This window comes from Gopherus flavomarginatus, chromosome 8, assembly GCF_025201925.1.
Source record: "Gopherus flavomarginatus isolate rGopFla2 chromosome 8, rGopFla2.mat.asm, whole genome shotgun sequence".
Taxonomy (NCBI): Eukaryota; Metazoa; Chordata; order Testudines; family Testudinidae; genus Gopherus; species Gopherus flavomarginatus.
In genome coordinates, this window is record NC_066624.1 from 43,492,580 (window position 1) to 43,512,688 (window position 20,109).

Below are 20,109 nucleotides of genomic sequence, written 5' to 3' on the forward strand. Positions count from 1 at the left end.
CCATTACCCTGGTAATTTGCAGTAGTGCAAAGTGGGTGTCAATCACTATCGTCAGGATAGGAGCATTCACGCCCAATGTGCACAAGATGTGAGGCCCTGGAGTATGAGGCCCTGAAGTGCAAAGCTGGCTTAAAGCTTGTGACAAAGTGGGACTGTTCTTAATGTTTCCTCTGAATACTGTGTGTGTGCCTCAGTTTCCCCTATGCATTAAAAGTCTCCAGTGTGGCTGACAATCAGTCTCCTAGCAACAAATGGCAAGGGCCCTTCCCCCCTGGCAAGGGGACAGCTAAAGGTGAACAAAGAGATCAGGTGACGTGCTGGCCTGGGAAAGAGACAAAGGCCAGAAAGGAGGGGTTGGAGGGGGTTTCAGTTTGGAGCTGGCTGTGGATGGGAAGTGAGGGTTGTCTGGCTCACTGGGCCCCAGCACGGACCTGGCTGAGGGGTCCCGTTCTCTGTACCTACAAGCTCTGTTTTAGACCGTGTTCCTGTCATCTAATAAACCTCTGTTTTACTGGCTGGCTGAGAGTCATGTCTGACTGCGAAGTTGGGGGTGCGTGCAGGACCCTCTGGCTTCTCCAGGACCCCACCTGGGCAGACTCGCTGTGGGAAGCGCACAGAGGGGCAGAGGATGCTGAATGCTCCAAGACAGACCCAGGAGGTGAAGCTGTGTGAGCTTCTTGCCCTGAAGACAGTCTGCTCCAAGGGAAAGGAGGCTCCCCAAAGTCCTGACTGGCTTTGTGGGGAGCAGTTCCAGAGCATCACCTGGGGACTCTGTGACAAAGCTACCATAACACCCTATGTCAAATACAGGGACAAAGTGATGGAGAATCAGGCCCCAGGTCTCTACGTCGCCTGAGGGGTTCAAATCTGGGCCTGTACCAGAGACTGGGCTACCCCAACCGTGGCAGGCATGGGAGAAGGCTAGGGAAGGGATGAACCTTGGGGAATTAGCAGGGAGACGGGAGAGGACAGGCCGTGCCTGGAAGAGTGGGAACTGAGGTGAGGCTGGCAGTCCAGCAGGGGGACACTAGTGGGCCCTAAACTAAAGGCAGGCCTAGGAAGCGATGACACAATGCTGCTATGTAGGGTGAATTTGGAGTCAGTCCTGTCAGCCAGCCTGGGTTCCACGTGCATCCGGGACGGCACACCAGCTTCCCCCTCCACAGAATTCAGTGCTTCATTGACACTTGCCCTTGGGCATGCTGTTGTGCCCCAGGCCTGGACGTGGATGCAGCAGTCCTGCACAAATGCTCCCCTCGAGCCCCGCACACACCAGCACTACACATATACACGCGCCCACCAGTGCCACAAGCGTTTGCATGCAGAAGCCCTGCACGGGTACCTCAGCGCAGTCCACACACACCAGCGCCCCACCCTGCATGCATCAGACCCACTAACGCAACCACTGGCTTGACACACACACACCAACCCTGCTCATTTGTGCATGCCACAGCCACGCACACGCACCCCCCTCCTGTGCACAAGCCCCCACACCCCAAAGGCGCAGCAGCCACTGCACAAGGGGAAGCTCTCAACTCCCTGCCCGGAGATTACTTGTTTTTAATCGCAAGTTAAAAAGGAAGTGAGGTAACAAGGCTGAGAGTGAGAAAAACATACAAACCACAGTCTGCCTAGTAGAGGGGCTGGGAGACTGGCTTATGGCTGGGTGACTGGGGGCCCAGTATCCCTCAGGCCTGTCTGTCAGGCAGGAATGTAGACACCAGAGAGGTGATTGCCAAGGTGCCCAGGGAGGTGGCCACCAGCGTGCCCCGTGAGAAGGGCTGTGTGTTCCTCCTCAGCCACTCGTACTCCTCCTCCAGCTGGCGTCTCTGCAGCTCTGGCCCCACACGCTGGCGGATGGTCTCATAGTACGTGTTGAGATACTGGATCTGCAACCAGACAGGAGAAGGCCATGAGCGGTAGGTGTGATGGGCAGCCCCAGCCTGCCCCGAGAGCCCCCACTCACCTGGTCCTCAGACAGGAAGCTGATGTCAATGAGGTTCCGGTCATAGGGCACCAGAGACACCACCTCGAAGGTCAGGTAGGCCTTCTCCCCTGCCCCATGCTGCAGCAGGAGAGACAGTGAGGGTACTGAGCGCACCACCCCGGCTAGGCTGCTGTTTACACCCTGCCAGCCCTCCTGAGCTCTGACCTCCTCCTCCTCATGGCATGTCATGGCCCCAGAGCCACAGCCTTCCCTATCTGCCACCACATCCCTCACTTGCTGCCACGTGTCATGCAGTGCCTACCTCTGTGCCACATGGTCAGTACACTGGCATGAGAGACACTTCCACCTTCCTTGTAATCTCTGGCCAAGGTAAAGGTGCAGGAAGCTAAAAACCTACATGTGGGGTTTTCTAATCGCAGCACCTCCTCCACTGACTGGTCTCCAGGCCCTTCACTACCTGCATCCTCCTCTCTCCCCCCATCAAAGCATCTCCCCATTTTGCAGATGGGACAAGGTAACTGTAGTTCCCCAGTCCCAGCCCCTGGGCCAGCTGCCTTGTAAATGGGCTGAGCCGGAGCAGCTCCCTGTGTGACATGTTGTCCCACACGTGACTAGAGCTCACTGAGGTTTGTGATGCTGCTGGTGGGCCTTGTGGTGTCACTCAGGCACTAGAGGCACAGGTTTACAGCTGCCCTGAAGAGGGTGCACTTGGCTTTGCTGTCTCTGGTCACTGGAGAGGAAGGCTGGCCCAAGGGTTTGGCATTAGCCAACATGGGAGACCTTGGGGTCAATTCCCTGCTTTGCCACAGACTCCCCATGTGACCTTGGCCATGTCCCTTAGCTGCCACTGTTACAGGTTCTGTTTTGGATGGGTCACAGCCTCTCCTCCTGCAACTAGCACCCAGGCATCTCCCACATCTGAGCCAGTGTGAACTTCCCTCCCTTCCCTCTAGCAGTGGCAAGAAGACAGAGCATTTCCCTACTGTTGGTAACCACGTCCCCCCACACACACACGCAGCCCAATCAGGACGAATGGGGCATGGCTTAGTGCAGAGGCCAGTGCCTAATGGGGATGCTCAGGGCTTGGCTACACTGGAGAGTTGCAGCGCTGGTGGTGGGTTTACAGCGCTGCAACTTACTCACCGTCCACACTTGCAAGGCACATACAGCGCTGCATCTCCCTGGCTGCAGTGCTGGCTGTACTCCTGCTCTGCCTGGGTTATAACGCTTGCAGCGCTAGTGATGCAGCGCTGCTCCACCAGTGTGGCCACCAAAAGCGCTGTAATTGGCCTCCAGAGGTATTCGGAGGTATCCCAGAATGCCTGTTCAGCCACTCCCAACAGCACTGCAAATGCTGCAAACGTGGCCACATTGCAGCGCTGGTAGCTGTCAGTGTGGCCACACTGCAGCGCTTTCCCTACACAACTGTACGAAGACAGCTGTAACTCCCAGCACTGTACAGCTGCAAGTGTAGCCATACCCTCAGTGTTGCTTATCTGGGGCCAGCAGGCAGCATGGCTGGACGCAGGGCATGCACGGCCCAGCAGGACAGCCCTTTCCTGCAGGCAATGTAGGGGAAACTGCTCCTTCCCCTCCTCCAGCCTGGCCTCAGGGAAGGGGCCAAATGGCCAAGCCTTGCTGACCACTCACGGACGGCCAGACTCCCTGGAGCACATGCAGTTCTGCTCCAAGAAACTCTGTACTGGAGTTGCTCAGCACTCAGGGACTCCAGAGCAAATGGGCTCAGGAGACAAGGAAAAGGGGGTTTCCCTGGTAGCTGGTTCTGTAGACTCCCTGGGACTCACGAGTCCTGCTGGGCTCTCTCCAGCCCATGCATCATCATCTGTATCTGACCCAGCAGGGGCATCCCCCTACATACAGCTCCAGGGAACCATCATACAACTGGACTCTGCTATCAGAGCTGCATGAACGGGACTAGATTTCAGCTCCCTCTCTGCAGCCTGTGAGTCAGTGCAATGACAGCTGGGAGCAGCTCTGGGGTGCTGTGGCTATTTTGTCAGTCATGACTTTTGGCCCTTGCCTGAGCTATGGTCCCCTTCCCTTCCCAGGGTGTGCTTGTGAAAGGAGCTGTCACACCTTTCCCACTGCAGGCTCCTTTGCTGATCCCAGTCTGGGCTCTGCTGCGACCTGGCCTGGAAACAGCTCTGCTCCCTGGCCTCTTCCTTTCCTAGCTCTGACTCCTTCCAGTGCCTCGCTCCCCTTGGCCCCAGCCAAGCCCCCAGCCCAGTGAGCTGCGCTGAGGAACTGCCTTCCCAGCAGTGCAGCATCACTGCCATGGTTCCAATCCCACCTACATGGTGGGTCCCTTTTAGGATCCCACCATGTTCCTTTCTCCAGCTCCTGCTCCTTGCTCCCTAGTGTTTCCCCTCTGCTCACTCCCAAGCCAACTCATCCTTGCCTTTCTACACCTCGCTGCCTGTCTGGGTCAAGCTTATGTGGCTGTTTCTCCACTTCCTGTGGTTGAATGGCACAGACGTGTTTGCACTGAGCAAGAGGTGCCTGCCGTGTCACAGCTCACTGCCTCTCCCTTCCGATGTGGTTCCATTTGCCACACTCCCTACAGCCCTGTGTGGCCTGTCCTGCTCTCACACCTGGGGCTGCCAAGCCTCCATAACACCATCCAGGGGTGAGGGCTACTCCTCTTGGCTCCTGCTCTGCATACAACGTACTCTGAGCTGGGATTGGCTCCACCCCAGCCCATGCCGCACCCTCCACATCCATGCTGCAGCCTCTCCCGGGGATGCTGCCAAAGTGGCACAGAGTTCACTGATACTGGTGCGGCCCCATGTGTGGATCCCTTGTGGGGCTCACAAGACCCATGCTGACTCAGTGGCATTGGTTTAACACATGGCCTTAAAATCACCCGGTTGGCTAGCACTAGCAAATCCAGCTGGACACCTATCTGGTCTCTCTGGTGCCCTGCCTAGTGCCCCCTCCTCCCCCCCCCAGCTGGTGGGTGCAGCAGGGCACAAGAGCTTCCATCTTGCACACATGCCATGGGGCCCCATCCCTCCTCACAGACCCCAGCACGCACAGCTGGGCCCCTCTGCCCCACACAGACCCCGGCACACACAACCATGCCATGCTGATCCTGCAGCCAGCAAGCTGAGCTCTTTGATGATTTGCCCAAGAACATGAATAAGTACACACTCAGTCTCCTGTGTGTTCAGAGATTCACAGACTCCAAGGCCAGAAGGGACCATTGTGACTATCCAGTCTGATCCCCTGTATAGCACAGGCCAGAGAACTGCCCCAGAATAATTCCTAGAGCAGATCTCTTAAACATCCCTGGCCTCACACCCTTCTCCAAGTCATTGTTAAGCAGCTGGTAGGGAACCGTCATCAGCTGTCTCCTAGCTAAGCCCTCAAATCCCTTTGTCCTCACCCGGATTCCAGGTCTGGTCCAGCCCTCTAGAACTGAGAGAGAAAGTGGGGGGAAGAAGGGGAAGGGAAGGTGGCTGCCGACCAGTGATGTGTCAGCAAGGCCTGTCCCATCAGGGGCAAGGAAGATGAGTCACCTTGGTCTGAGCTTCCACCACCAGTGCCACGTCTTCAATGCGGATTCCAAACTCACCATCCTGGTAATAACCGGGCTCTGGGGAGCAGACACAGGGAGGCCAGTGAATCCAGAGTCCTGACAACCTTGTCATGCTGTAACTGGGGTCTCCCACACACCCTTGGGATCACAGAGAACCAGCTGCATGATCCCCACTTTACCAAATACCTCCTGGCCACAAGCTAGACACCAGGGCCCTGTCCCACAGCACTACCCCCCACCCCCTAGCCCTGGCAAGAGCCTAGGACTGCCATGGGAATGCATGGGGTCTGGGAGATTTCATGAAGGGCGATTCTGCCTTAGAGTAGAAGGCACAAGAGCCCACGTCTCGGGGCACAGTGGTATTGGAAGTGCCTGGGGCGTGGAGGGGCGGGGGTTGTGAGGGACACGCGTACCTATGGATGTGAACATCCCTTTGACCAAGGGCACATTTTTGGCCTGGAATCCCACTGGCCCTGCAGGGAGAAGATTCCAAGTTTATTTCTCCTTCTGGATGCTGGAGCAGGATGAGCCCTGAGAATGGAGACATCCACTCCCTCCTCCACAAGCAGGATCTATTGGAGAGGTAGCTGCACCTTCCACATGCATAGGGCCTTGGACCTGTGCTTATCGTGCATATACCCAGAGCCCAGCATGCTTAGCAACCCTCACTCCCTGGGATCCACAGACGATTCCCTCCACTGGGCCTCTCAAGCCAGTCAGGCATCCAGCAGACTGACCTGCCACACTGCCCAGCCATCGGTATCCTCCAGGCCCTGTGATGACAGGTGCTGTGCTCCCTAGGGCCATGACAAAGTCACTGGGCAGGTGTGGGGCATCCAGTTGCCAGAAGGGGATTGAGAATTATTTGTGGGCAGCCACCACTGATGTAGGGCATCTGTATCCCAGACACTGGCTGAGCAATGGCTGCACGGAGAGGCAGAGCTGTTGGCGCAGCTCCCCTGTGCCTGTCCAGTTCAAACACTCAGGGGTGGAGGTGAGAGCCAAGGGGGCACAGGCCCTTGTGCTGTTTCCCTTGGGGACAGGCAACCAGCAGAGCACCTACACTCATGGACAGACAGAAAATTGCCGATGCCATGGCCAGTCCCATGGCCATAGTTGAGTCCAACCTTCCACAAGGCTTGGCGTGCGAAAGCCTCAACCACTCTCCCTGAAACACAAAAAGCCAAGAAGTTCTGAGAGGAGAAGCCATGCCCATCCCCAGCGTGCCTGCCTGCATAGCAGAAAGCTAAACTGTATTATACTATTCAGCCACTGGGTGTCACTGTGTGTGTACTACCTTGATTGAGCTAACCTTAGCCATACCTGGCAGAGCATTAAAGGATCTTACAGTGACCAGGGCTGGTGTTTCTCTCTCTGGGAAGGAAGCTCTGTGGCCAGCCAATAGCTGGTACAGAAGCCTGACCTGCTAGTAGCAGCCCTGCTGCTCTGTACAGGAAGTACATGACATGATGTCAGAAGTAAACTAATGCCAGAGGAGAACAAACAGAAGGAACAAAGCAGCAAAGATTGCAAACAGAGGGGGAAACGGAGGAAAGGTTGCAGGATCTCATCCACGTGCCACTCTTCAATGCCCCCGAGAACTTCAGCTTCGACAAATGGACAGACTGGAAGCAGTATTTTGGAAGATTTCCAATTGCTACACATTTATTTATTAATTAATCTTTAATTTACACTGTGAGGAAGCAGGCAGAGCATATCTTTAAATCCTTTAACTTTACTGAAGCCAGTCACAAAGATGACGAGGAAAGGCCTCTGGCTATATTTGATGTATACTTTATACCTCAGCAAAATGTGGCTCATGAAAAAGCACATTTTCACCAGAGAATTCAAGGACTGGGGAAAATGGTGGATGTTTTATAAGAGCTCTGCCTGCATAGGCTGAAAACTGTGATTCTGGAACTGCAAAACTTGAAAATATCAGAGAAAAGCGGGGGTAACAGATAAAAATCTTTCATAGCAGCTACAAGTGAAGACGACTAGCTGTAGCTACGGATAACAAAGCACTCTGGACTAGTCAAACAGCAGAACAAAAGGCCGGAGCATCTTCAGAAACCTGAAACTGGTTTAAACACTGTAAACAGACACCTGAGAGCACTAAAAGCCATTACCATAAAACCCCTGAGGCAAGAAGAGAGAACTCCAGAGGGATAAATTCCAGTTTGTATGCATGAGGTGTGGAAAAAGTCCTATCCCAAGAGATGATGCATGTTCAGCCAGAGGCAAAAGAGTCAATACACGCACAAAATAGGGACAGCACCAAAGCAGTGAAATTGAATATTCATGGCAAGACTATTGACTTTAAAATTGACTCAGGAGCTGAAGTCAGTCATCTCAGAAGGGTCTTACAAAACCTGACTAGCCCTGGAGGGATTCGGAACTGCATGGGCCAGTCCCCCACAGAAACAACTTTCAAAGACAAAAGCTTTGCATTCAGAGTGCACATATGAGCAAAGGATCACAGACCAGCAGCCTTCTCAGCCGCAGCATGGCTGTCAGGATGGGCCTAGAGAGGAAACTGAAAGAACTCGATGGACTATTGGGTGATATTGGACTTATGAAACCTTAAGAGACCATGCTGAACTATACAGTGTACATATGGATTGCAGGATTCTCATCCTGTTACTTCATAGAGTGGAAATCGAGTTAAAGAGAATAGAGTGGATTGGCATAAGCAAGAAAATCTCTGAACCAACAGCATGGTGTGCTGCAGTGGTGCTAGATACAAAGAAAAATTAAAAACAAAGAAACAAACAAAAACGGTGTGAATCTTAAGAGACTCAATGAAGCAGTTAGTTGTAAGAGAAACATACATCCTCCCAACTAGGGTTACCATATTTCAGGTTTCCAAAAAGAGGACACTGCCAGAGGGGAGGTTTTGGAGGGGAAGGGGGAGCTGGAGGTGGGGTACAGTTGCGGGTGCTGAAGGAGGTACCTGTGGCGAGGGTACTCACTGGAGGTGAGGGGCAGTGTTACTCCCTGTCACAGTGGCAGGGCAGCTGGCACAAGCCCAGGACGCAGCAATGGACATCAGTCAGCACCTTCCTGCGGGACCCCCTCCCCAGGGCTAGGAGCCCACCTGTGTGGGCAGGATCCAGCAGCTGTGGCTTGCAGGGGAATGGACCAATCAACTGCAGATGCATAGGAAGGACCAATCGCAAAGCAGACCAATCAAGGCTCTTTCTGAGCTGCGGCTTGTCTGCTCTGCAAACCCCTCAGACATTGCCTGTTATTTTTAAATTCCCCCAAGGACAGAGAAAGGAGAATCAAAAAAGAGGCTGTATCCAGGGAAACCTTGATGTCTGGTAACCCAACTTCTAGCACTGGGTAACTTCGCCCTCAGAGTGAAAGGAGCTACAGTATTATTCCAAGCTGAATGCCTCGAGCAGATTCTGGCCAGTTCCTTTAGCCAAAGAAAGTGCTAAACTCACTCCATTGATCACATCCTTTGGGGGACTTTGCTTTTGAATGTTACCTTGTGGGATTCCCAGTGCACCTGAAAGTTTCTGAAGAAAGATGGCAGAATTGCTAACAAACACAAATGGAGTTGAAGGTTTCATGGATGACATTATGGGTCTTTGATAGGAGAACACAACAAATCCCACAACCAAGGTCTAAGCCTAATCAGTCAGTCTGGACTGAAGCTAGACAAGGAAAAGTGCATTTTCACCTACCCCAAATCAAGATTTTGGGACAGACAATAAACAAAGATGGAATCAGTCCTAGTCCTCAGAAAGTAGAACCAATTTGAGAATAGAATGCACCAACAAATGTACCAGCACTGAGACGAGTACTGGGGATGGTACATTGCCCTGGTCAATACCTACAAGACCCTTCTGCAGAAACAAAACCCCCGATTGAACTGTTAAAGTCCAACATATCTTGGCTGTGGGGCCAAACCAAGAAATTGCCTTTAAAAAGGTAAAAGAAATGATCTCAACAGCTCCAGTTCTACGATGTCAACAAGCCCACAATGGTTGGTGCGAATGCAAACAAGCTACAGCTTAGGTGGTGTACTATTGCCACAACATGGCTCTGAGCGGAAGCCAGTTGCATTTTGCTCTCTCACACTCACATAGGGTGACCAGACAGCAAGTGTGAAAAATCAAGACGGGGCTGGGGGGTAATAGGAGCCTATGTAGGAAAAAGACCCAAAAATCGGGATTGTCCCTATAGAATCAGGACATCTGGTCACCCTACACTCACAGAAGCAAAAAAATGGCAGGCACAGATTGAACAGGAGGGCCTGGCAAGAACATGGGCATGTGAGAACTTTCTCCGATCTCTGTGTGAACTGGATTCATTTACACAGGTAACAGACCAAAACCCCCTGGGAACCCTCATCCATGGAAAAGACCTGGATCAAGTACCACGGAGATGCCAGGGCTCTTGGGTAGGTTGAGCCACCTGAAAAGCCAACTCTGCCCCAAAGCATTGAATCTCAGGTTCTTCCCGGCCTTGTTCTCAGCATGGGGCGCAGCCAGCCATCCCAGGGCAGGGCTGTGCCCAGCTTGGCACCTACCTGATGTTTCGGAGGGGAAGACAAGCCTGGCCAGGTCGATGTTTCCCATCAGCACTCGCGTGTACGCTTCCTGCATGGGACAGAACGAGTCAGGGGCCACCTGCAGCACTTGTGGCTGCGGTGATGGCAGTGCAGGGAGGCAGGGTGTCCATGAAGACCCACAACCTCGCTTCTGCACGGCATCAGAATTGCTCTATTGGGGGACCTGGGTCCTATGACTGCTAGCAGCTAATGGAGACTCTCCTCAAGCTAGGTGGTGGGGCCTGTGTTTCTGCAGCAGGGGAAAGTGGGCATGTCCCAGCTGGTGCCATGAAGTCTCAAGGCCCATGGAGTGTGGTGTTACTGTGGCTGTGACGCTCAAGCTGGCTGTGGATTTGAACAGAGTGCTGTCCTGTCCAGCTGCCTCTGGGCCTTCCAGGGGCTGGTGTCTGGGAGCCAAGAGATGGAAAGAGGAGAGGGCCCTCATTACTGACACGGGCAGGGAGTGGGGAGCCCTTGCCATCTCCCCCACTACAGATGCTCATCAGTCCAGGACTGTGGCACACAGTGCCTGGGATCCAGCCACAGGCCAAGGGCAAGGGGTCCACATATGGGCATGCTCAGTACCTTCTGGAAAGGGGTGGGCTCTCCCCAGTGGACAGTCCGGGTTATGTCCGTGGTTCCGTCCCTGCAACAGAAGGAAAAGTCAGCAGCATCCCCAGAAGCTGGGCCCTGACCTTGTGAGCCTGGGACTCCCTGCCTGCAGAGTGCTGAGCTGGTCCCTCTGCCAGAGTGCAGAGCAGCTCCTGCCCTTCCTCCTGCCCGCTGTGGGACCAGAGGGGTACAGGGCTGGGCAAGCCCTGGGGGAAGGCAGCTCAGTGTAACCACCATGGTTTGCCTGTTTCTGGACATGGTTAGTGCTGTTCTTGTTGGGACAGAACTGGGGCAGCAAGAATATGAGACCAGGCCATACGCACAGATATTGCCCTCCGGAGTCCAACAGGTACATTTCATCCACAGACAACTTCCGGCTGCTGACGTTGGATGGACTGAAAGGGAAAACCCCCACAGTAACCAAGAGATTCCGCTAACAACCCCAGGAGACACCCCGACAGCTGCCTCGTGTGCATGCTCATGTACACTCACATATGTGCTCACACGCTAGAGTGGGCCAGTCCAAGGGCCTGGAGAGACAGATAGAAATGGGAAAGCTCTGCAGGCTGCAGGTCCCCTTCCCCTAAAAATGCCCATCTGTCCAGATGTACACCCAGCCCTCCTCACCACAGCATTGGAGCACCCCACCATGTGGCAGCAGGGCCCCCACATGCCATGTGTGCAGTGGGGAGCTGAGGGGAGCATGGCATTCAGCTCTGAGAGGGCTGCAGCTGGCTTCCCTCTCTAGGGCAGGAAGCCCCACTACCTGGGCCCAGCTCCTGGGGCAGTTCTGTCTCCTGCCCTGCTGGCTGAAAGATTCCTGGTCCCGTGGGCAGTGAGTGGGAGGGAGGTCCCGGTTGTGGAGGGCGCTAGGGCCCATCCCAGTGGCACTGATCCCGTCCATGGAGAGGCTGCTCCGTTGGTACCTGTAGTGGGCCAGCGCTGCGTTGAGCCCGCTGGCAGAGATGGTCTCGAAGCTGGCACCCCTGCAGTGCTCCTTCTCTCTGGAAAAGAGAAAGGAGCCCAGGAATGCGGGAGGGATGAAACTGTGCAGCCAGGCCTCTGGGGGAGAGGAGGGGGCAGTGTGGCTCCATCCAGGGACTGGGAGGGCAGGGGGCATGGCTGGGCCCTACAGACCCGGGGTGGGGAGCAGAGCAAGCCCTGGGGAGGGTGCAGCTGGAGTGTGAGGAAGGGTAATCTAGCTGGGCCCTGGCACTTGGTTCTCTGGGCTCCCCCTCCCACCCCAGCCATGCATTGCTTCTTCCTCTTGGTTTCTGGCCTGGGGGTGGTCTGGGGAAGGGAGGGCACGGCAGGCTAGGGCTCACCCTGGCCATATCCCCCCAACACATCTCTCCTGGGACCTGCTCTCCCCTCAGGTGGTGTGCAGCTGCCAGGGAATGGAAGGGTGATCAGCTTATTTCTTCCAGCGCTTTAATTCAACATCCCCTCACCACGAAGGGGCGCTGTTGGCCTATATAAACCTGGCCTGTGGAATGCCAGCCATGGGCACCCTAATGCCTGCCCTGCCTGCCCTCCATGCAGCGTTGCCCCAACAGGGCACAGGGGTTTGCAGGAGTCCCTGTGTGGCTGTGGCCATGCCCTGCTCACCGTGGGGAGCACCAACACAGAGCAACTCACTCTCTGGTCACTAAGGGCTCGTGCGGCGCATGGACCCCAGAGCCAGATCCTGCCCCATGGGCCCATCTCCCACAAGGTCTGTGGCCCAGTCAATGTCCCATAGGGAAGGGAGTGGGACTTGCCAGGCTGGAGCCCGGACAATGGTCACGCTCATACTGACCTTCGTAGCTTGTCCACATAGCGAGCGCCGGAGAATTCATCCACCGACCCCTTGGGAACGTTCTTCTCCAGCCAGAGCAGGTACTGGATCATGGCCACAGCATCCCGCACCTGGGGGCGACCCACCAGAAGCTTAATTCTCCCAGGTGAGAGAAGCACCAGGCCCTTCCCCATGCCAGCCAATCCCCACCCCTGGGCCAGTCCCTCTGCAGAGGGAGAGCCAGCTCCTGCCAGCACTTACGTGGGCCGCTTTCAGCAGCGCCTGCTCCTTGGTGTTCTTCACTGCCTTGGTCGTCATCACGGGGGAGTAGCTGCTTTCCACCAGCTTGTCCTGCAACGGGCAAGATGGGCCAGGTGTCAGCTGGCCAGAGGAGCGAGGTTTGCCAGCCACGCTGTCCCTGAGTTCCCTGTGCATGCAGGGAGCAGGGGGACGGCTATTCCCCTGAGCTGCTGGCACACAGCAGCCCAGCTGGGGCCCGTGGCGGCTCCAGGCCCTGCACGTACCACCTGGCAGAAGAACTGGCTGGTTTCTGGGGGGGCAGTGGGTGGCAAGTCACACATCGGGGTCCTCTCAACCCCTCCCCTTACACACCTGGGGTCTCTCAAGCCCCCTTCCCTTGCACACCTGGGGCCAAGTCTCAACCACCTCCCCACACACACCTAGGGCATCTCAACCCCCCTTCCCTCACACACATGGGGCCTCTCACCCCCTCCCCTCACACACCCAAGGCCTCTGACCCACACACACACACACACACACACACACCCCCAGGGTCTCTCAACCCCCTTCCCCTTACTTACCCACGGCTTCTCAACCCCCTCCCCTCACACACCCAGGGCCTCTCACCTCCACACACACACACAGGACCTCTCACACTCCCTCCCCTTGCACACATGGGGCCTCTCATCCCCTTCCCTTTGCACGCCTGGGGCCTCTTACCCTCTCAACCCCCTCCCCTCACACACAAGGCCTCTCACCCACACTTCCTTCGCATACCCGGGGCCTAACCTCCCTCCCCTTGCACACGCAGGCACATCACTGCTGTCCCCTCCTTGCATGCCAGCTTCTTACATGGGTAATGATACCCTTGGTGCCTCTTACACAGGCAGATTAGTCAAAGCCACTCCCAGCTCTGGGCTGGCTCGGCCTGTTCTGCAGACGCAGAAGAGAGGAGGTGGCAAAGGTCTAGCCCCTTGATACCGGGAGAGCTGGGGCCAGCGCTCACCTGGGGGATCACTCCGTAGAGCCCATAAGTCGTGTATTCCGTCCCGATCCAGACCCGGACATCTCCCTGGGCATAGGCCTGCACGCTGGCTCGCACCTGGTCATACTCCTCCACCTGCACGCACAGGGGCCCCGGGCACAGTGCACTCAGGGACTGCAGTGCCTCCGCGCTCAGGCGGTTCCTGTCCACAAACAGACTGGAAGGAAGGAGCACCGGGCTGGGCTCAGCTGTGGCCCCCACCACTGTCCAGCAGAAGTAGGGCCAGCACCCTAGCCCAGGGCTGGGATGGGAGTGGGACAGGAGCCTGAATGCTGGAAAGAGAGCCCAAAGGGGATTGGATAGCTGGCCCAGTCCCCAGGAGATGCACTGGGGCTCAGAGGGGGTGGGGAGCCGGTCCTTTGGGGACATGAGGGAGCTCAGAGGATGTGCGGGAGCTGGTGCCCAGGAGACATGCTTGGGATCAAAGGGGGTGGGGAACTGATCTGGTCCCCAGGAATGTACTGGGGCTCAGAGAAATTGGGGATGTGGGGCCAGTCCTTGGAGGATTCACAGGCTCAGAGGGGATGGGCCAGCTGGTACAGTCCCTGTGGGACGTGCTGGGGCTCAGAGGATCTGGGGGGCCAGTCTGATCCCTAGGGGAACTCTGGGTCTCAGAGGAGCTGAGGGAGCCGGAGGCCAGTAACTAGGGATGTGCTTGGGTTCAGAGCGGATGGGGGAGCCAGCCCAGACCCCAGGGGATGTGCTGGGGCTCAGAAGGGATGGGGGAGCCGAGGGCCAGTGCTCAGGGATGTGCTGGGGCTCAGAGAGGATAGGGGGGCCAGGGACCAGACCCCAGGGGATGTGCTGGGGCTCAGAGGGGCTGGGGGAGCCAGCCTGGGCCCCAGGGGATGTGCTGGGGCTTAGAAGGGATGGAGGAGCCGAGGGTAAGTGCCCAGAGATGTGCTGGGGCTCAGAGAGGATGGGGGAGCTGGGGCCAGTCTCCAGGGGCATGCTGGAGCTCAGAGGGGCTGGGGGAGCCAGCCCAGGCCCCAGGGGATGTGCTGGGGATGGGGAGCTGCTCTGTACCTGATGTCTGATGTGGTCAGCAATGCGTAGGAGTAGAAGACAGGGTTGTACGAGATGTCATCTCCTCGGAGATTGAAGAGCCCTGTAGGAACAAAGGTGTTATAGACCCTCCTTTGCACACCAGGTTGCCTGCTCTGGCCTGCCCTGCCCTGGCCTAGCGTCGCTCCCCGCTGGGTTCCTGGGGCCGTGCTGGCAGAGGGTATGGGCATGAAGTGACACTAGAGTGGTGCCATCCATCAGAATGTGTGAACAGTGACCAGCACAAGGGGACCGGATCTCACCCCGTAACAGTGAACAGCCAGCCCGGGCAGGTAGTGTTGGATTGCTGTGGGATGCCCAGCAGGAAAGCTGCTCTCAGTGGTGCTGAGGGCATTGGAGCAGTGTTGGGTGGGTCTGAGGGGTGTTGAGGGCACTGGGAGGCTGTTGGGGGTCTGGGAGGGTCTGAGGGATGTTGAGGGCACTGTAGGGCTGGGAGGGTCTGAGGGGTGATGAGGGCCCTGGGGGGCTGTTCAAGTACTAGGAGGATCTGAAGGGTGCTGAGGGCACTGAGGGGCTGTTCTGGTGCTGGGAGGGTCTGAGGGGTGATGAGGGCTCTGGGGGTGGGTGGGTTGGGGGACTGGGAGGGTCTGAGGGTTGTTGAGGGCACTGGGAGACTGTTGGGGGTCTGGGAGGGTCTGAGAGGTGATGAGGGCACACGGGGGCTGTTGGGGGTCTGGGAGGGTCTGAGGGGTGTTGAGGGCACTGAGGGGCTGTTGGGTGCTAAGAGGGTCTGAGGGGTGCTGAGGGCACTGGGGGGCTATTGGGGGCTGGGAGGGTTTGAGGGGTGCTCAGGGTAGTGGGGGGCTGTTAGGGTGCTGAGCGAGTCTGAGTGGTGCTGAGGGCACTAGGGGGCCTGTTGGGGGACTGGGAGGGTCTGAGAGGCGCTGAGGGCAGTGTGTGCTGTTGGGGGGCTGGGAGGGTATGGGGGTGCTGAGGGCACTGGGGGGCTGTTCGGGGGCTGGGATGTTCTGAGGGGTGCTGAGAGCACTGGGGGGCCGTTTGGGGGTTGGGAGAGTCTGAGTGGTGCTAAGGGTTCTGGGGGGACTGTTAGGGGGCTGGGAGGGTCTGAGGGGTACTGAGGGCACGGGGGGGCTGGGAGGGTCTGAGTGGTACTGAGGGCAGTGGGGGGCTCTTGGGGGGCTGGGAGGGTCTGGGGGTGCTCAGGGCAGTGGGGGCTGTTGCGGGGCTGGGAGGGTCTGAGTGGTGCTGAGTGCAGTGGGGGTCTTTTGGGTGCTGGGATGGGCTGAGAGGTGCTGAGGGCACTGGGGGTCTGTTGGGGGGCTGGGAGGGTATGAGGGGCACTGAGGGCATGGGGGGCTGCTGGGGGGCTAGGAGGGTCTGAGGGGCACTGAGGACACTAGGGAGGCTGCTGCGGGGCTGGGAGGGTCTGAGGGGCACTGAGGATACTGGGGAGCTGCTGGGGGCCTGGGATTCCGGGGCTGCCAGCAAGAAGCCAGGGGTGTTGGCTGAGGCCATGGTGGAGGGAGGTGCAGTGGCAGGATGGTCCTGGGCCACAACACTTACAGGCCGTCTCCTCCAGAGCTGACAGAAGCACGGCCGTGGGGCTCTTAGAGTGCTGCTCCATCTGGCTCCGGATCCCGGACACTTTCTCCTGCCAGGTGCTGCCTGAAGGACAGTGGGGGTCGGGCATGAGAGTCAGGTACACGCAAAGCCCCATGCAAGCCCCTGGCCCACCCCTGCCTGGCAGAGGGATCAGGGCTGGCCAGGACTCCCTCTGTAGTCTCCCATAAATGCTGTGCCCTCGGCAAACAAGCCAAGGACCTCCCAGCCTGACCCAGCCCAGCCAGACTCCTCCAGGGGAGCCCAAAACATCTGGAGAGCTCCGGGGAGCAAAGGCACCACCCTGGGGTCAGCTGTGTATGTGGCACTCAGACATCTACTCTCCATCAGCACAAACGGGTACACCCTGCCAACATCTCGGCATGCCCAGCGGCACACAGGTGATTGCTCTCCAGTGTCACTAGCAGGGGGCACCAGGGAATGGGCTCACATGCCGCACCCACCCACAGGGAGCAAGTACCAACCTGTGAAGGTCTCTGGCAGGAGGTAGATCTCGCTGGTGGGCAAAGGAGGCCGCTGCGAGCCCCACACCAGGTCCACAAGGTTGTCCTCGATGGGAACCAGGGTCCTGCTGGAACCCTGCAGAACGTGGGCATAACTGTTCCAGAGATCTGAGAAGGGATGCAGCTGTTGGTTAGGCTCAGAGGTATGGTCAGTCTGCTGCGCCCTCCCCAGGCATTGCTCCAGCCAAGGCTTCAGGGGTGAGAGCCAGGGCAATGGGAGCTGGGCTGCAGTGTCAGGCCCTCCACCCCGTGTCCTAGGCCTTAGGTGGCAGGTACTGTGGAGTGGAATGGGGGCATGGAGGCTTGGCTCCTCAGGGAAGGTAGGAGATGCAAGGAGCAGGGGCGATACCAATGGAGAAGAGGAAGGGATCCAGTCCAATGTTCTCGCCAGCGGGAATCTCCTGGAGCAGCCACTCGCCAATGGAATCAGTCCAGACTGCAAGACAGGGCACAGCATAGTGGCACGTGGGTTCTGGGGGCAGGGGGAGACGGGCAGGCAGGGAAGGGAGAGCAGGGCTCGGCGTGGAGAGCTCAGGTGGCTCATGTGTGGCACACCTGGAGAAAGGCTGCTGGGCTGCCAACCTGGCTCTGCCTGGAGCCCATGACTCTGAGTCACTGCCAGACTGGCTGCCTCATGGTACCAGAGGCTGCTGTGTGCCAGGCCGGGTTTGCCCACAGCTCTGGAGACCAGGGCTCCCCAGTGAGAGGCTGGGACTCCCCAGCGCTAGGCACTCATGGCAGCAGCTAGGCACAGAAAGGCTGCTGAGGTCCTGAGATTGAGGGCGACTCTGGGACTGGAGTGAGCAGCAGAGGTCGGGCTTGGCACAATCTCCCTGCCCATCATAGCTACTGACCTATCTTCTGTAGCTCCCAGTTGCAGTCCATCTGGCGCTCAGCCTGGATCCAGTACCGACTGTCTGTCCACAGAGCCGCCTTCTTTGTCGTCACCACCCCTGTCCCTGAGACGGGAGAGGAGAAGGCTCATTAGCCAGGTGTTCAGGCCTTTGCAGACACCAGTGGTGCCAGGCAGGGATGCTATGGGGAGGGAATGTCCCTCCCAAAGGGGTTGAGGGAGGACTCAGAACGGGCCCCTTTGTGGGGGTGGGGCCCGGAATTTGCTCCCCCAAGGAGTCTGTGAATTGGTGCCGCTGGCAGGCATGTCTCACTGCCCCTTCCCTCCCAGAGGGGCTCTTGTCAGGACAGTTGCTGGGGGTGGGCGACTCAGTCAGGGACCTATTAACCCCGGTGCCTAGTGCAGCACTTGCCCTCTTGCTAATGCAGGGAGGGGCTTGTGTGGCACTGCATGCTGGCCTGTTCTGCGGCTTCGCACAGAACAAATGACCCATCTTCCCAGCCTGCCTCTGTGACGATGGCAGTGGACAGCAGGATGGTGCCATATGCCAAAAGCTAGCGGGCGCAGATTGCAGACCCATAGCAGTGGAAGGGACCTCAAGGGTCATCTACCCCCTCCCACCTGCCTCCAGGGCAACAGGGACATGAGAAGCACCCATGTGCTCACCGCCTCCCCCACCCCCGTGCCAGTGCATGCCCCCCTCACAGTGAGTGATGCTGTAACCTCAGTGCAGTGAGCCTGGCAGGGGAGCCTGTTCCCGTGGTTCTGCCCACTGCCTATCAGTGCCCGTCCTCAGCCCCCTTCCTCCTCCAGATATTGCCTAGCCAGGTGGCAGCAAGAGAGCTGGTTCCAGGAGGCCCCCATAGCCTCAGCAGCACATAGACTCATAGACTCACAGACTCATAGGTCAGAAGGGACCAATATGATCATCTAGTCTGACCTCCTGCACAAGGCAGGCCACAGAACCCCACCCATCCACTTTTATAACAACCCCTAACCCAGGACTGAGTTATTGAAATCCTCAAAATTGGTTTGCTTCCCCTCGGCAGCTCAGAGCCCCTCTCTGGCTAACAAGGAGTGCAAGGGCTGTCCGACCCAGGGTCTGTGTGCTACGAAGGGGGCAGGTCTGTCCAGGGCTAGGTCTCACCCATCCCCACCCTGGCTGGGACACAATCAGCTGGAGAGCTTATGGCCTGGTTACTTTGTGTCCCGGGCATGGAAATGGCTCTCCTGTGGGTCAGGGAAAGAGCACACAGGGAGAGCACCTTGTTCGGAGGGGGTGCTGTGAGGGGATGTGCCCACTAGGGGCATAATGAGGGTGCAGCCTGGCCAGAGGGCCATTGGGGTAGGGGGATCCAGGAGTGGGGGGCGGGGAAGGTGAATGGGAAATCAGACAGGCTGCGGGGACGCATTCACCTGCAGATCCTGTGAAGCCGCTAATCCATGCCAGCCGTGCATCCCGCTCAGCAATGTACTCACTCTGGGACACAGAGAGACATGCCATTACAGCGCACGCCTGCCCCCCGCATGCAGAGACACGCTATCCCAGTGCATGCCGCCCCTCCATGCAGACATGCCATCACAGTGCACGTATACCCCCCAACACAGACACGCCATCACAGTGCATGGCACCCCCCACGCAGAGACATGCCATCACAGCGCACGCCTAACCTCCCACGCAGAGACACGCCATCACAGCACAGGCCTGGCCCCCCACATAGAGACACGCCATCACAGTGCACGCCTACCCCCTGTCACGGAGTGTGTGTGTGTGGGGGTCTGGTCCTGCACCCCTCTTCCTGGGACCCACAGTGACTCTCAGCCAGCCAGTAAAACAGAAGGTTTATTGGACAACAGGAATGCAGGTTACAGCAGAGCTTGCAGGCACAGTCAGGACCCCTCATTCGAGTCCTTCTGGAGTTTCAGGGTGCCTGGGTACAGCATAGGATCCCCTGAATTCCCCTCATCCAGCCCAAAACCAAAACTGAACTGCCCCTCCTCCAGCCGGCCGATTCCTTTGTCCAGCTTCCCAGGCCAAGGTGCTAACCCGCTCCCCCCTACCTGGCTCAGGTTACAGGCTTAAAGATCCTGTCCCTCACCTAAAGACATCCCCGGCTCTCCCATCCCCCATGCAGACAGCGCCTACTCCATCACACCCCCCATGCAGAAACACGCCATCACAGCGTCCACCCGCTCCCCCCACGCAGAGACACACTATCACAGCACACGCCTGCCCCCTCATGCAGACACACGCCATCACAGCGCATGTCTTTCCCGCCCCCCAAGACATGCCATCCCAGTGCACACCTGCCCCCCATGCAGAGACATGCCATCAGGGCGCATGCCTGCCCCCCCCCCATTACGC

General features: G+C 57.6%; 1 protein-coding gene across 1 annotated transcript; it reads right to left on the reverse strand.

The window, feature by feature from the left end:
• Positions 1 to 1,609: 1,609 nt before the first annotated feature.
• XPNPEP2 (X-prolyl aminopeptidase 2) lies at positions 1,610 to 19,248 on the reverse strand. The gene is made up of 18 exons (XM_050964209.1): positions 19,161 to 19,248; positions 17,746 to 17,850; positions 17,241 to 17,327; positions 16,853 to 16,999; positions 16,332 to 16,433; positions 14,769 to 14,850; positions 13,704 to 13,899; positions 12,719 to 12,808; positions 12,479 to 12,588; positions 11,607 to 11,684; positions 11,004 to 11,075; positions 10,654 to 10,714; positions 10,048 to 10,117; positions 6,571 to 6,675; positions 5,921 to 5,980; positions 5,488 to 5,564; positions 1,967 to 2,065; positions 1,610 to 1,889 (listed from the first exon to the last, which is right to left on the reverse strand). Exons 1-18 carry the CDS (start codon positions 19,246 to 19,248, stop codon positions 1,689 to 1,691), a joined length of 1,830 nt encoding a protein of 609 aa, XP_050820166.1. The 3' UTR covers positions 1,610 to 1,688.
• Between the last annotated feature and the right edge of the window lie 861 nt (positions 19,249 to 20,109).

Bases quoted from the DNA above. Each gene is read 5' to 3' on its own strand.
- XPNPEP2 (XM_050964209.1), bottom strand. From the start codon at position 19,248: ATGGCATGTCTCTCTGTGTCCCAGAGTGAGTACATTGCTGAGCGGGAT. The intron at 12,589-12,718 runs GTAAGTGCTGGC...GGTCGCCCCCAG, and splicing joins CGCTGCTGAAAGCGGCCCAC to GTGCGGGATGCTGTGGCCAT. The intron at 6,676-10,047 runs GTAGGTGCCAAG...TTTGTGTTTCAG, and splicing joins CTTCCCCTCCGAAACATCAG to GGAGAGTGGTTGAGGCTTTC.